At 39.6% G+C, this 15,892-nt stretch overlaps 2 protein-coding genes across 2 annotated transcripts; both read right to left on the bottom strand.

Annotated features, from left to right (window-relative positions):
* Positions 1-5,259: 5,259 nt before the first annotated feature.
* LOC100354669 (olfactory receptor 4D11) lies at positions 5,260-6,195 on the bottom strand. Its single transcript, XM_002709180.4, has one exon. The coding sequence runs from the start codon at positions 6,193-6,195 to the stop codon at positions 5,260-5,262; it is 936 nt and encodes a 311-aa protein (XP_002709226.4).
* Positions 6,196-14,312: 8,117 nt separating this feature from the next.
* On the bottom strand, positions 14,313-15,248 carry LOC100348376 (olfactory receptor 4D10). Its single transcript, XM_002709001.4, has one exon. The coding sequence runs from the start codon at positions 15,246-15,248 to the stop codon at positions 14,313-14,315; it is 936 nt and encodes a 311-aa protein (XP_002709047.4).
* Positions 15,249-15,892: the final 644 nt, after the last annotated feature.

Here is a 15,892-nt window from a genome sequence, read left to right on the forward strand (position 1 = left end):
AATATTTTCTACTTCACCAGTTTTTTCTCTAGTAATGAGGAGTAGGTGCCTTAAAGAGGAAGGCCAATGGGGGATAGAGGTGATAGGGCAAGCTGTACTGGTGATATGAATAGTGACATTTGCCTTTCATCAAGCATTTATTGTCTGTTAGGTAGTTTATATCTCACATGTGTTATCTCATTTTAACCTTCACAATGACTCCATGGATGAATATTTTAAGTACCAATGTGTAAATGAACTGTGACCTCTGGAGAGATGAAATAACTTACTCATGATTATACAAATGGGGCACAGCACATAAGAGAGGGAAGAGATGTACAGTTCGGCACGTGCTCATTCAGACTTACCCTAATGGTAGAGTTAGAAATGTTTCAGGGAATTCCAATGCAATCTCATCAAGGTGGCATGTACTAATGCCATCTCACTAGTCAAAGTGATCAGTTTCAGTTCATAATTGATCATAATGATATAGGATTAAGTGCCAAAGGGATCACATAAACGAGACTAGTGTCTGCTAATACTAACTGATAGAATTAAAAAGGAGAGAATGATTCAACATGGGAAGCAGGATACAGAGCAGACTCATAGAATGGCAGATGTCCTAAACAGCACTCTGGCCTCAGAATCAGCCCTTAAGGCATTTGGATCTGGATAAAAAGCCCATGAGAGTTTCTCAGGCATGGAAATCTAAGACACTGTGGCAAAAAAATTGACCTAAATGAAAGATCTCTGTGAGTGAGATCCCAGTGAAAAGAATGGGCCATCAAAGAAGGAGGTACCTTTCTCTGAAGGGAGGAAAGAACTTCCACTATGATTATGGCCATGTCTAAATAAGATCAGAGTTGGTGAACTCAAGTGGCTTCCATAGCCTTGGCAGCTCATGACAAGAGCCTCAGATGATTACTGATGTCATAAGTAAGAGTGTCAATTGTTAAATCAACAACAGGAGTCACTGTGCACTTACTCCCCATGTAGGATCTCTGTCCTTAATGTGTTGTACTATGTGAATTAACAGTAAAACTACTACTAAAACAGTACTCTATACTTTGTGTGTCTGTGTGGGTGCAAACTGCTGAAATCTTACTTAGTAAATACTAAGTAGATCTTCTGTATAAAAGATAATTGATAATGAATCTTGAAGAATGGAATGGGAGAGGGAGTGGGAGATGGGATGGTTATGGGTGGGAGGGAGGTGATGGGGGGAAAAGCCACTATAATCCAAAGTTGTCCTTTGGAAATTTATATTTATTAAATAAAAGTTAAAAAAAGGGATTTGGACTGAGCTATGTATGACCCTGAAGTTAGTACTTTCAGCTACTGTGTTTTACTGCGTTTCCACACTGTGACTGTAGTCCAAGCTGCCTCTTTACAAAAACAGTTTGAAAACAGATTGAGGGGCCGGTGCCCTGGTGCGATGGGTTAATTCTCCCCCTGCGGTGCTGGCATCCCATATTTGCATTGGTTCTAGTCCCCACTGCTCCTCTTCCAATCTGGTTCTCTGCTGTGGCCTGGGAAAGCAGTAGAAGATGGCCCAAGTCCTTGGGTTCTTGCTCCCATGTTGGGGACCTGGAGGAAGCTCCTGGCTCGTAGCTTCAGATTGGCGCAGCTCTGGTCATTGCAGCCATTTGGGGAGTGAACCAACAGAAGGAAGATCTTTCCTCTGTCTCTCTCTCTCACTGTCTGTAACTCTACCTCTCAAATAAATAAATAAAAATCTTTTTTAAAAAAGAAAACTGATTAAAGTTTTTATCTTCTTTAATACATTCTCTATTGCTCTCCCACCGCCACCCCCAGAGGGAAAAATGTGAATTTTTAGTAGAGAATCCAAGCCCAAATTGACTCATGTAAGGCTGCAACTGGAAAATCAGTTCTTGGGAAGTAGGAATAAGTTGGCCCATGTTTGAGTGTCCCTGAGGTTCTGCTCTTGTATAAAATCACCATGAGAATGCAGATCTGGCATGTGTAGGTCTGCATTAAGATCTTATACTTTAAACAAGAATAAGAAATCTGCTCAAGCTTCATTCCTGACAGGGATAAGGGAAGACAAGCATTATTCACTTGTAAAGTTTTTGGTAGCTGAAGATCCTATAGCAATTTAATCAAGAGAAAAATTTCTTAATTTGTGATAGGCCACATCTACTCATATTGTATAAATAGAGGCATTGACTATGAACCTTTAGGAAAAGATAATAGTTTAGTATAGACAGGCCCCACACTATAATACATCACATTTATGTGATGATAGAACAATGGGTTGGGTTTATGAAGGTGTCTCTGTAATTAACTTGCTATAAGACTTTGGACAAATCACTTTATCTCTCTAGGCTTTTATTTCCTTAGCTTGTAGAAAAGAGATTGGATCATCCTTTTAGCCTGCCATATAATTGTCTTGATTGACATGTTGTTATCTTGGTGTTTGAACAGAAATGCATCTTTTTTAAGTCTTTATTTAATAAATGCATCTCTCATAACTACAACTTCAGGAATACAGTGGCCCTTCCCCCCATACCCACTCATCCACCCTGACTCCCACCTCACCTCTCCCACTCTCCCCCATACCACTCTTCACTATGGTTCACCTTTAGTTTGATTTTATATACAGAGAACCAACTCCATGTTAAATTCAGATTTCAACAGTTTGCATTCCCCTACATACAACATATAGAGTACAGTCTGAGAACAAGAGTTGCAGTCAATTCTCATAGTACAACTCATAAAGGACGGAGGTCCTACATTGGGAGCAGGTGCATGGAGACTTCTGTTGTTCTTTTAACGATTAAAACTCTTATTTATGATGTCACCGATCACCTGAGGCTCTTGCCATGGGCTGCCAAGGCTATGGAAGCCTTTTGTGACCATAGATTCCATCAGTATTTGAATACGGGCATAAGCAAAGTGGATGTTCTCTCTTCTCTTCAGAGAAAAGTACCTCCTTCTTTGATTGCCCTTTCTACCCACTGAGGTCTCACAGAGATCCTTCATATAGGACATTTTTGCCACAGAATCTTGGTTTTCCATACCTGAAATGCTCTCACAGGCCTTTCAGCCAGACCAGGAAGCCTTAGGGATTGATTCTGAGGTCAGAGTGCTATTTACAGAGAATGTCATTCTAGGAGTCTGCTGTGTGGTCTACTTCCCATATTGGACTTTTCCTCCTTTTTAATTCTGTCTATTATTATTACCAGACACTTGATGTTATTTATATGATCACTTTTACACCTGAACCTATCTATATGTTGACTTTAACATTTAACATGATCAATGCTATACCAATGAAAATACCAAAGACATTCGTCTCAGATCTAGAAAAAAATGATGCTGAAATTCATGTGAAAGAACAGGAGACCTTGAATAGCTAAAGCAATTTTATACAACAGAAACAAAGCCGGAGGCATCACAATACCAGACTTCAAGACATACTACAGGGCAATTATAATCAAAACAGCCTGGTACCTGTGCAAAAATAGATGCATAGACAAATGTAACAGAATAGATACCCCAGAAATCAATCCAAATATTTACAACCAACTTATATTTGACAAAGGAGCTAAAACCAATCCCTGCAGCAGGGACAGTCTCTTCAACAAATGGCGCTGGGAAAACTGAATGTCCTCTTGTAGAAGTGGAAAGCAAGACCCCTACTTTACACCTTACACAAAAATCCACTCAACATGGATTAAAGATCTAAATCTACGCCACAACACCATCAAATTAATGGAGAACATTGGGGAAACTCTGCAAGACACTGGCACAAACAAAGAATTCCTGGAAAAGACTCCAGAGGCATAGGTAGTCAAAGCTAAAATGAACAAATGGGGTTGATTCAAACTGAGAAGCTTCTGTACAGCAAAAGAAACAGGAAAGTGAAGACACAACTGACAGAATGGGAGAAATTATTTGAAAACTACGCAACCAATAAAGGATTAATAACCAGAATCTACAAAGAGATCAGGAAACTCCACAATAACAAAACAAACAACCCAGTTAAGAGATGGGCCAAGAACTTAAACAGACATTTTTCAAAAGAGGAAATCCAAATGATCAACAGACACATGAAAAAATGTTCAGGATCTCTATCTATCAGGGAAATGCAAATCAAAACCACTAAGAGGTTTCACCTCACCCCAGTTAGAGTGGCCCTCATACAGAAATCAACAAACAACAAATGCTGGAGAGGATGTGGGGAAAAGAGCACCCTAACCTACTGTTGGTTAGAATGTAAACTGAGAAAGCCACTATGGAAGATAGTATGGAGATACCTCAAAAATCTGAATATAGACCTACCATACAACCCAGCCATCCTACCCTTGGGAATTTACCCAAGGGAAATAAAATCAGTAAACAAAAGAGCTGTCTGCACCTCCATGTTTATTACAGCTCAATTCACAATAGCTAAGACATAGAATCAACTTAAACTATTAACTGAAGACTGGGTAAAGAAATTGTGGGATATGTACACTATGGAATACTACACAGCAGTAAAAAAGATGAAGTCTGGTCTTTTGCAACAAAATGGATCAATCTGGAAAACCTCATACTTAGTGAAATAACCCAGTCCCAAAGAGACAAATACCATATGTTCTCCCTAATCTGTGAGAATTAATCGCACTCCTAAAATGAAAGTTATAGAAGTGAAATTGGCACTTTTAGAATCAATGACTTGAAATGTGTCCTGGCTGTTGAGGGATAGTTTATTATTGTTACTTTCTATTTTGTATTTCCTTTTTTCCCCTTTGTTTTCTTTCTTTTTCTTTTCTCTTCTTCATACTATGTGTTGAACTCTTTAGGTAACATAAAGTTAATCCTATGTATATTAAGCCAATTGGAAAAGATCCCAGTAACAAATAAGAGGGGGAATAAGAGAGGGAGGAAGCAGTCTATAACTGTAAAGCTGCATAGTTCTGCATACAGTCCTACAGATTCACTTCTAAGGGCACAGCCTAAACACTTGTCATGGGACTCCAGACCCATTAAAACCCGTGGTATAAATGCCATCTTACCTGCTAAAATGATCATATTAAATGTTAAAGTCAACATATTGATAGGAAATGTATCATTCAACTCAATTCTGTAACACTGGTTATGTTATGTTGAAGAGAGGCTTGAGTTATTAGTTACCTAATAACTTAAATAGGAAAACAAATGGTCATGTAGTAAGTGTAGTTAGCTTATTGACAATGTATTTGAGTATATAAATATTAATCTATGGAAAAATAATTAAAACAATTTTTAATGAGGAAGAGTTTGGGATCATTTTTTTTATTCCCTTTCGGCAGGAAAAAGTCTTCTTTTCAGTCTTCTCATGGCTGACTTCATCTCGTGGTTCCGCAGGGTGTAGATCAGCGGATTCAGCAGAGGGGAGATGACAGTGAAGGTGACAGAGATGGCCTTATCAGTGGGGAGGGCAGTGAAGGGCCGGGCATAGACATAGATGCAGGGCACAAAGTGCAGGGTCACCACAGTGATGTGGGAGGTGCAGGTGGAGATGGCTTTCCTTCTGCCCTCCCCAGTCTGAGACCTCAGAATCATTAAGATTACTGTGTAGGACACAAGCAAGAAGATAAACCAAAGGGTGGTGACCAGGCCATTGTTTGAAATCATCAAGAGCTCAAGGGTGAAGGTGTCAGTGCAGGCAAGTTTAAGGACCTGGGGGACGTCGCAGTAGAAAGTGTCAAGGACATTGGGTCCACAGAAGGGGAGTGGGAGCAACAGGGAGATCTGCACAATGGAGTGGACAAAGCCTGCCACCCAGGAGGCCACAATGAGGGCAGTGCATCGTCTGATGCTCATGATGGTCACATAGTGCAGGGGCTTGGAGATGGCCATGTAACGGTCAAACGCCATCACAGAGAGAGAGAAAATGTCTGCTCCTCCCAGGAGGTGGAAGAGAAACATCTGTGTCATGCAGTTCGTATAGGAGATGGTCTTTTTCTTTGACATGAGGTCCACCAAGACTTTAGGAGCAGTAATGGAGGAGAAGCAGATGTCAAGGACAGCTAGATTTCGGAGCAGGAAGTACATGGGGGTGTGAAGGCGAGATTCACAGGTCACGGTGACCATAATGAAAAGGTTTCCCAGCACAGTTGTCAAATATACCAAACATAAAAAAAGAAATAAGAACAAGCTCAGCTCTTGGGACTGAGTAAGTCCCAGAAATATAAATTCATTTATTCTTGTGCCATTTCCCAACTCCATTGGATCATTCTCCTTCTTCCTTGTATACCTTGGAAAAAATTATTAGTATTATTTCATAAAGTATTTACTCTCCTTTAGCAAGATTCATGTTTGTAGAATCACATGTTAGGTCTGAGAACTCAAGAGGTGTTATGAACATATGAGTTATGATTCTGAGGTTATTGCTAATGCGTTCAAGATGATATCTTATCACACAAGTATTTAATTATTCTTTCTTCTGGAAATATTTAAGAACATGCATAAAAATAATGTTCTAGATATATGAGGAGGTCTTTAAAAACTTATGGAAAATGAATGTTATGAAAAACTATGCAGATTTCATAAAGTTTTACACCAAAGTAAACTTACCTTTTAATTCAATTTTCCTTGGCTTTTAAAAATGTATTTATTTTTTAAAAATTTTATTTGAAAGAATGGGGGGGGGAGAGAGAGAGAGAGAGAGAGAGAGAGAGAGAGAAAGAGAGAATGAAACCACTCGCATCTGCTGGTTCACTCCCCAAATGCCTGCAACAGCAAGGGCTGGGCCAGGTCAAAGCTGGGAGCTTGGAACTCCATCCTGATCTCTCATGTGGATGGCGTGGGCCCAAGTACTTGAGCCTTCACCTGCTGCCTCCCAAGCTGCACATTAGCAGGAACCTGGGACTGGGAGCAGAGGTGGGAATCAAACCCAAGGTGTACCAATATTGGATGCAGGTATCCCACATGGCATTGTAACCACTGCACTAAATGCCTGCCTACCTCTCCATGAAGTTTTTGAAGCCCCTTCAAATAATTTCTAAGATTTTAAGGTAAGCAGAGATGAGTGCTCAATTTTCAGAAAGAGACTTTTGTGGCATGAGATGTAAAAACAGTTTCTGTGTGGATAACACAGTGCCTGCTTGATGTGACTAGAACTCTTTATCTCCTACAGGTTGCATTTTTTCCTTTCCAGACAGGAAACTCCATTTAAGTGGTTCCAAGAATTCCTGTCTGCAAAATCGTCCCTTTGGATGGAATTCTGTAGAAGCACTCTCCCCTTTTATAAGTAAGAAACTTGATTCCACAAAAATTAGAAATCTTTAAAGCCATACGATTCATATCTATTATGGTTCTAGCCTTCTTTAAAGAACTTCTTTGTTTCTTCCTTTACATTAAACCTAAACCCCTGATGATGAAGAACTCCTCAGCTATGGAAATAAAAGGATGACTTGAGTGTCTCTTCTGCCATTATTCCAGTTTTTTCCTTAGAAATTAATTTATTTAGTGCTATCATCAACATATAAAAGTCTGAACACTTTGCTAAGTTTTGACATAAGTGCATATTCATGACACTGTCACCATTGTTAACATTGTGCACATGGTCACCACCAAAAGTGACCATATGACTTCTGTAATCCAGCACCCTACCCCTCCTTCCTCAGGCAACTGCTAATGTGCTTTATGTCATTACACTTTAGATTGTATTTCCTAGAATTTTCTACAAATGGACTCTCACTATTATCTACTTTCTGTTTGTGCAGCTTCTTTTAGTGTATTACTATTTTGTTCCTTTTTATTATATCTGCCAGTCAGTTTGTTCATTCATTCACTTGTTGATGAACATTTGGGGTTTTTCCAGTATTTAACTACTACACATCAAGCTGCTACAAATATTTGTGTGCATGTCTTTGCATGGACATATGTTTATATTGTCTTGAGTAGAAGGCTAAGTGTGGACTAACTATAACCTTAAAAAAAATCACTCATAAGAAAACAAATGACCCACTTAAAAATACAGATAGATGATTCTAACATATTTTTCAACAAAAAGATATAGGGATTGAAAGCAGACACACGGGAAATATGGTAATGTCATCTATCACAGAGGAAACCTAAGTGAAACCACAGGGTAAATTATATCATAGTGTAAATTAAAACAGTACACAGTGTGATGATTGACTTATGCTCTTCAACTCGACAGAAAGCTTTCTCTGCTTACAACAGCAGTATACACTTATTAGAATGATTGAAATAAAAAAGATGATATATCAAGAGTGGGCAAAGAGTTAGAGAAACTGGAATGCAGGTACATTGAAAACAGTTTGGCAGCTTCTTTCAGAGTCAAGCATATTCTTACCGTATAATTGTGTTGCTTTTGAATTCCCTTCTGTTTTTCACGAATACTTGAAGTGGACCTCAATTTCTTTCTTCCTAGTTTATCTGTCTTTTCCCCATAATAAGAAAGAAAAGGAGAGTGAAATCTCAGTGTTTCCATGTTTTGAGTGAATTTCCAGTACACATGGAGGTATTTCTTTACACCCGAGAACCTTCCCTTCTTTTCTTTCATCTGTTTGCATTTTTGTCCAATGGTCATTTAATATTGGAAAGCTAAAATTTTCTCCATGGGGTGATTTGGGCAAGTATATGACCACATTGAATCTCTACTTCTTCATTTGTGGAATGGGGATAATAATACCCACCTCATAAGGAAGTTACGAAGTTAAGGTGAATTAGCAGGTGTACAGGTCTCTGTATACAGGCTAGTTACTGGTTATGATTAGAATTAAGGTGAGTAACCTTAACAGTAGAGGTTCATCAGTAAATAGTGTATATTGAATCGAATGGCAGCTGAGCTATCAGTCCTGTATAGCTTCAAGAGAGAGAAAATGATCACCAGAAAACACCAACTCAGTGGAGACATTGAGAACAAACTTAGTTATAAAGTCCTCCACAGAGAAATGTCCCCCCACCCACCCCTTGTAAACAGCACACCTGGTCCCACAAAAGGGGAGAAGGCAGGCAAAGCCTTAGACCCCCAGGGGCCAAGCCTGTGTGTTAGAAAGGAATAGGTCTCATGTTTGCAAACTCACTGACAACTTCCTCCAGCTTCGGGTTCATCTTTATGCTATTTTTTAATCTATCTATTTAGAAAATAGTGATGGAGCTTGGGCAGAGTTTTAGGTTATCTGAGAGAAAGGAATAAAATTCAAACATATGGGAAAAAATTGAAATCTGAGAGTCACATGGGCGTGATGGAGACCATCTAATGACAGATGAAGAGCTACTATGAGTGACAAAAGGACGATGGAGGACGTGACATTTATATTTGAAGCACACGGAAATGGGAATAAATGGTGCTCTGGATTTAGAGAATCACTTGAGTATATGAAAATTGCTCATGAATATGGGACGTTTGGCTGGAAAGAAAGGGTGTGAACATGAAGGCATGGAAAGACAGGAAAGAAAATCATTGCTGTAAGATTTCATTTTTTTTTTGTAAATCTAAACAAGGATATGTAAGTATTCATTATACTAGTTTTTTTTTTTTTAAACATTTCTGAGGGTTTAAAATATCACATTTTCTCCCTATATTTAAATTTAGGATAAGCGGGCAGGAATTGGGTGCCAGTTATGACACCTGCATCCCATATCAGAATGCCTGGGTTTGAGTCCCAGCCTCCCTCCCAATCCCAGCTTCCTGCTAATGAGCACACCCCTTAGCAGCAGGTTATGCTCAAGTACTTGAATCCCTGCCATCCAAGTTGGGGGGTATGGATTGAGCTCCTGGCTTCTGGCATTTGGGGGAATGAAATGGTGTTTGGGAGCTCTCTCTCTTTTTTATGTCTTCCTCTCTCTGTCTCTCAGATAAAATATAAGTTAAATTTAGAGCGAGAATTACATCTGTTGATTTTAGTCTGAAAAATTTAGGAAGGAAATCTGAAACCACTTTTCTGTGTATAATTTAAGAGATCTCCTGAAATGAAGCTGCCTTTTCTTCATTCCAAGCTGACCTCATCTTTATGTCTGGCCTTTCACAATTTCCTCTTTGCTAATGTTTCTAATCTGTGCTGTTACTAAATGTTCTACCTGAAATTCAGCATCTTATGTACATCTTATATAATTTGTAGTGAAAATGCATTTATAAATCTTATTGATTTCAATTTTGTTTTCGTTTTTGTGTTATAGACACCCAGACGTCATAGCACAAATGCTCATGTGGAGTTATGTCTCTTACCTAAAGTCTCCAGCCTTCTTTCAAGAACTTCAGCGTGTTAAATAAAATTCACACAAACCGTGGGAATCAGAAAATCCTACTGAACTCTCTCTTAAGGCCATTGATTTCAGTGTCTTCTATCTTGATGTGGCAAAGGGCAGATGAAGGGATACTGTGTTGACTCCTCCACGCTGATTCACAGTGCCCCATCACATTTATCAATTCTTTAATCCCAGGATGAGTGTGAGAATTATCAGAAGGGTTATAATTGGATGTGGCTGTGGAGAAATTCTTCTGATGGTGAGACAGTTTCATTGGGAATAATTAAGAAGTTAACTTCTTAATTAAGAAGTTACATTTCAAGGCTCCTCTCAACTCAGACAATTTCTCAGACTTCCTTTGTTTTTGACAACTTTTACAGTTTAAGGAGTCCTGGGAGGATGTTTCATAGAATGTCCCTTACTTTGGGTTAGTCTGATGATTTTCTCACAATAGTCAGAGGTTGCAGGTTGTTAGGAGAAAGAATACAGAGGTAAAGTATCATTTTCATCACATCATATCAAAGGGTCCATGCCTTTACTATATTTATCATTGATGATACAAACTTTGAACACATGGCCGAGGTAGTCTTCATTATGTTTCTCCAGGGTTTTCTCCCTCCAGTTCCATATTGTACCCTTTAGGAGGAGACCATTATTCACAGCTCCTAAGAATTTGGAGCTATGCTTCATGTGCTTGAGGAAACTATATTATTTGAAATTCTTTTGTATGTGAGACTTATATATTATCCTCCATTTAATTATTTATTCAATCATTTATATGTACATGAACTCATGGATATTTAATTTATATACTTTGGGTTATAATCTAACACTACCTTATATATTTTGTGATGTGGATTGTTCCAGCTCTGGCCATAAGAACTCTTTTTTAAAAGTTATTAGAGACGGTGACTTGATCAGCCCTCGCCCTGACTGTTGATGAACAACTTAATATGTTATCCCTCTTAGTATTTTTTTTGTTTGTTCTACTTAATACTTTTGGTTGAATACTGTAATCAATACACAATTATTCTTAAGTGCTGAAACTTAACTGAAAAGTGATCACTTTTAAATATAAGAGTGGGAATAAGAGAGGGAAGAGATGTGCAATTCGGGACATGCTCAAGCTGACTTACCTCAAACGGTAGAGTTAGAAACATACCAGGGGATTCCAATTCAATCCCATCAAGGTGGCATGTACCAATGCCATCTCACTAGTTCCAGTGATCAATTTCTGTTCACAATTGATTATAATGATAGGACTAAGAACCAAAGGGATCACATAAACAAGACTAGTGTCTGCAAATACTAGCTGATAGAATAAAAAAGGGAGAGAACGATCCAACATGGGAAGTGAGACACACAGCAGACCCATAGAATGGCAGATGTCCTAAACAGCACTCTGGCCTCAGAATCAGCCCTTAAGGTATGTGGATCCAGCTGAAAAGCCCATGAGAGTATTTCAGGCATGGAAAGCCAAGACACTCTGGGGAAAAAAAAAAAACTAAATGAAAGATCTCCACGAGTGAGATCCCAGTGGAAAGAAAGGGTCATCAAAGAAGGAGGTACCTTTCTCTGAAGGGAGGAGAGAACTACCACTTTGACCGTGGCCTTGTCTAAATATGATCAGAGTCGGTGAACTCAGGGGGCTTCCATAGCCTTGGCAGCTCATGACAAGAGCCTAGGGTGATTACTGATGCCATAAACAAGAGTGTCAAATTGTTAAGTCAACAACAGGAGTCACTGTGCACTTACTCCCCATGTAGGATCTCTGTCCTTAGTGTGCTGTACATTGTGATTTAATGCTATAACTAGTACTCAAACAGTATTTTTCACTTTATGTTTCTGTGTGGGAGCAAACTGTTGAAATCTTTACTTAGTGTATGCTAAACTGATCTTCTGTATATAAATAGAATTGAAAATGAATCCTCATGTGAATGGAAGGGGAGAAGGAATGGGAAAGGGGAGGGTTGCGGGTGGGAGGGACGTTACGGGGGGGAAGCCATTGTAATCCATAAGCTGTACTTTGGAAATTTATATTCATTAAATAAAAGTTAAAAAAAAAGAAAAAAAGAAAAGTTATTAGTTTAACTGAGAAACTGTAACATCTCTATGAGTTAAGTCCATGTTGACAGTCTGAAGAGTCAGCCACGTAATTAATGAAACATAATTGTTACATTGCAGAGTGGCTGTTAGCACAGACTAACCATCATCATTGCAATCACTACTAGTTTTGGAGCTCCTACCACCTGTCAGCTGTTTAATACTCACAGACTCTTTTGTTCCCCAAAGAAACTTTTAGTTAAGGAATACAAATTTCATAAGTACAGCTTGAGGGATATAGTGATTCTTCCCACCATACCTGCCCTTCTACCCACACTCCCACCCCTCCACCTCCTCCCTTTCCAGCTCCCAGTCCCATTCTCCATTAAGATTCATTTTCAATTAACTTTATACACAGAAGACCAACTCTATACTAAGCAAAGATTTCAACAATTTGCACACACACACACAAAACCTGTTTGAGAACACATTTTACAGTTAACTCTCATAATACAACTCATGGTGGACAGAGCTCCTGCATGGGGAGTTAGTGAGTGTACAGTGACTCCTGTTGTTAATTTAACAATTAACACTCTTATGTAAGATGTCAGTGACCACCTGAGGCTCTTAACATGAGCTGCTTAGGCATCAGGAACTCTTTTGGTTGTATCCTGTGTCCCTTTGATAGACCCTCAGTGATTTAATTTTTTGAGTGTTTCTTTGCTTTTTGGCATTAGAAGATGCTACAGACTCACGTAGAATATTCCCTGTCCCAGCGCTGGTATTGCCCATTTCTCCAAGGAAACTTGGTTATTTTTTATTTAAAATGTTTGTTTATTTTCACCTACTGGAAAGTCGCAGTAACAGGTGTTTGGGCTGGGGGAGACATACAAACACACACACACACACACACACACACTCAGTGAGAGTAAGGGCGATAGAGAGAAAATCTTCCATCAGCTGGTTCACTTCACAAATGCCTGCAGTAACCAGGGCTGTGCCAAGCTGAAGCCATCAGCCTGAAATTTCATCCAGGTTTCCCATGTGTGATGCGGGGACCCAAACACTTGGGTCATTATCTGATGCACCCCAGGATGCGTTAGCAGGAAGGTGGACTGGAAGCAAAGTAGTCAGGACTTGAAACAGTCCCCCAGTTAGGGATTCTGCACATCAAGTGATGTCTTAACCTGCTGGCGACAACTCTCACCTTGAATGGACTGTTTCCTTAAACATACCCTCCAAAGATTTTAAGAGAAGTGATGGGCAGTGCTAATTCTATGAGTGTTATAATTCAATATATTTTAGTAGTGTTTACTGTATTCCACTTGTGCCAGTTGAAGGAGATGCAACAATAAACAAAGCATAATTCTACTGGGAAAGATAGGAAGAAACAGAACAGGCTATTCAAAGGAGGTTCCTGAGTGTTGTGCTAGAGCCTTTGAGTGCTTTAAGTGCTGCTGAGGGAGTGCGTTGGACAGGTGGTCAATGAGTCTGTGGCTCAGAGGGGCAGGTATGGTCTTTGCTCAAGGTCACAGAACTCATCTACTGTGAGGTTTATATTTTAACTCAAGCTGTGTTAGTTCTCAGGTACTTTCTGTTAACCATTGAAGTGCGGAATTTACATGAAAAAAATCTTCAGGTGATAATTACTTAATTTGCTCCGATTACAGAATTGGAAAAAGAAGTTGATGTGGATGTGTTTATTTAATTAGGATGTGAGTACTTAGTGAAAGACCTTATGGAATCCCAGGGCTCAAGCTGTACCATTTTTCCCACATGTGTCTTTGCTATCTTCCTGGTAACACTGCAGGAATGGGCTGGGAGAGTCTGAGTGTGTTTTGGCTCTGTTTCCTTTTCCTTTATTTCTTCCAAGGCTTTATTGCAAAAAAGATATAACCTCTTCTGCTGACAATTTTATTTTTCTACCACTGTTACAGGAAATCAGGCTTTTTACTTAGATGACTGATCAGCATCTTTGATAGTCATTTGCATTTTAGTAGAAACAGAAAAGTTAATTAGCAAATAAAGTTTATTTAATGTGCATACCTTTCTAAAGGTGGTGATGGGAAGGAATGGCCAGTCTATTCACTGTCAGAAGGCCCGAGTTTTTTTCTGAGCCTCCTCATGGCTGACTTCATCTCGTGGTTCCTCAGGGTGTAGATGAGGGGATTCAGCAGAGGGGAGATGACAGTGAAGGTGACAGAGATGGCCTTATCAGTGGGGAGGGCAGTGAAGGGCCGGGCATAGACATAGATGCAGGGCACAAAGTGCAGGGTCACCACAGTGATGTGGGAGGTGCAGGTGGAGATGGCTTTCCTTCTGCCATCTCCTGCCTGAGACCTTAGTAATAAGAGTATGACCAAATAGGACACCAGGAGTAAGACAAACCACAGCGTGGTGAGCAGTCCGTTATTGGAAATCATTAGCAGTTCAAGTACTACTATGTCTGTACAGGCAAGTTTAAGGACCTGGGGGACGTCGCAGTAGAAAGTGTCAAGGACATTGGGTCCACAGAAGGGGAGTGGGAGCAACAGGGAGATCTGCACAATGGAGTGGACAAAGCCCCCTACCCAGGAAGCAGCTATTAATCCAACACACCGGCCCCTGCTCATGATGGTCACGTAGTGCAGGGGCTTTGAGATGGCCACATATCTATCTAAAGCCATCACTGACAATGAAAATACATCCACCCCTCCAATCAAGTGGAAGAAAAACATCTGAGTGAAGCAGCCATTGAAGGAGATGGTCTTTCTCTTGGACAGAAGATCCACCAGAACCTTGGGAGCTGTGATAGAGGAAAAGCAGATGTCGGCAACAGATAAGTTCCGGAGCAGGAAGTACATGGGGGTGTGGAGGCGTGACTCACAGGTGACAGTGACTGTGATGAGGAGGTTCCCCAGCAGGGTTGTCATGTACACCAACAGGAGGAAAAGAAATAAGACCACGCTCACGTCTTGATTCTGGCTTAGGCCCAGGAAAACAAATTCTTTTACTGGGGTTGAATTGGTTACCTCCATGATTTATTCTTTTTCCTCTTTCGTTTCAGGCTATGTCATGTGAAAGCAGTCGTGAGTTATTTTGTTGTTCCCCTAGCCCCTAGAATGCAATTCAGAAGTTTTCTCACATAGCAATAATGTTTGCAGTTTGTTGAGTTGTCCACATTTTTAAGATTTCAATCAGTTTGGTGTTCAAGTAAAATTATCATGCACAAAATAATTCAGCTGTTCTTTTCCTATAGAACTATTTTGAGAAATAAAATATGGTAAGTAATGATAAAAAGATACCATTACCAAGGTTAAGTGTGGTGCTTTGGGTCTGAAACTTCCAATATAATAAACATTTTTTCCTGTTTTTTTTTTTTTTCTGCTCTAAGTAAATATTTTCATCTCCTCTTGTCACTTAAGCTGATTTGAGAGTCAAAATGTTCCAGATTCCCTAAAAGGAAGAAAAAAGTATCATTTATAGGTTCTTAGTTTGTTTCAACGTTTGTTTTCTGCACTGTGCCAGAATACATTTTGACAAGAACCTATAGAAATTTTAGAAATCTTAAAGGTGATGTTTTTCCCCAAAAGAAATAACTTCCCTGCTGAGAGAGGCCGTGAGCTCTGTACTTGGAGATTGGAGCACTGGCTTCATCTCCTTCATACCTGCTCCAAGTGAG

This window comes from Oryctolagus cuniculus, chromosome 1 (genome assembly GCF_051225735.1).
Source record: "Oryctolagus cuniculus isolate XC-2025 breed Fujian yellow rabbit chromosome 1, ASM5122573v1, whole genome shotgun sequence".
Taxonomy (NCBI): Eukaryota; Metazoa; Chordata; class Mammalia; order Lagomorpha; family Leporidae; genus Oryctolagus; species Oryctolagus cuniculus.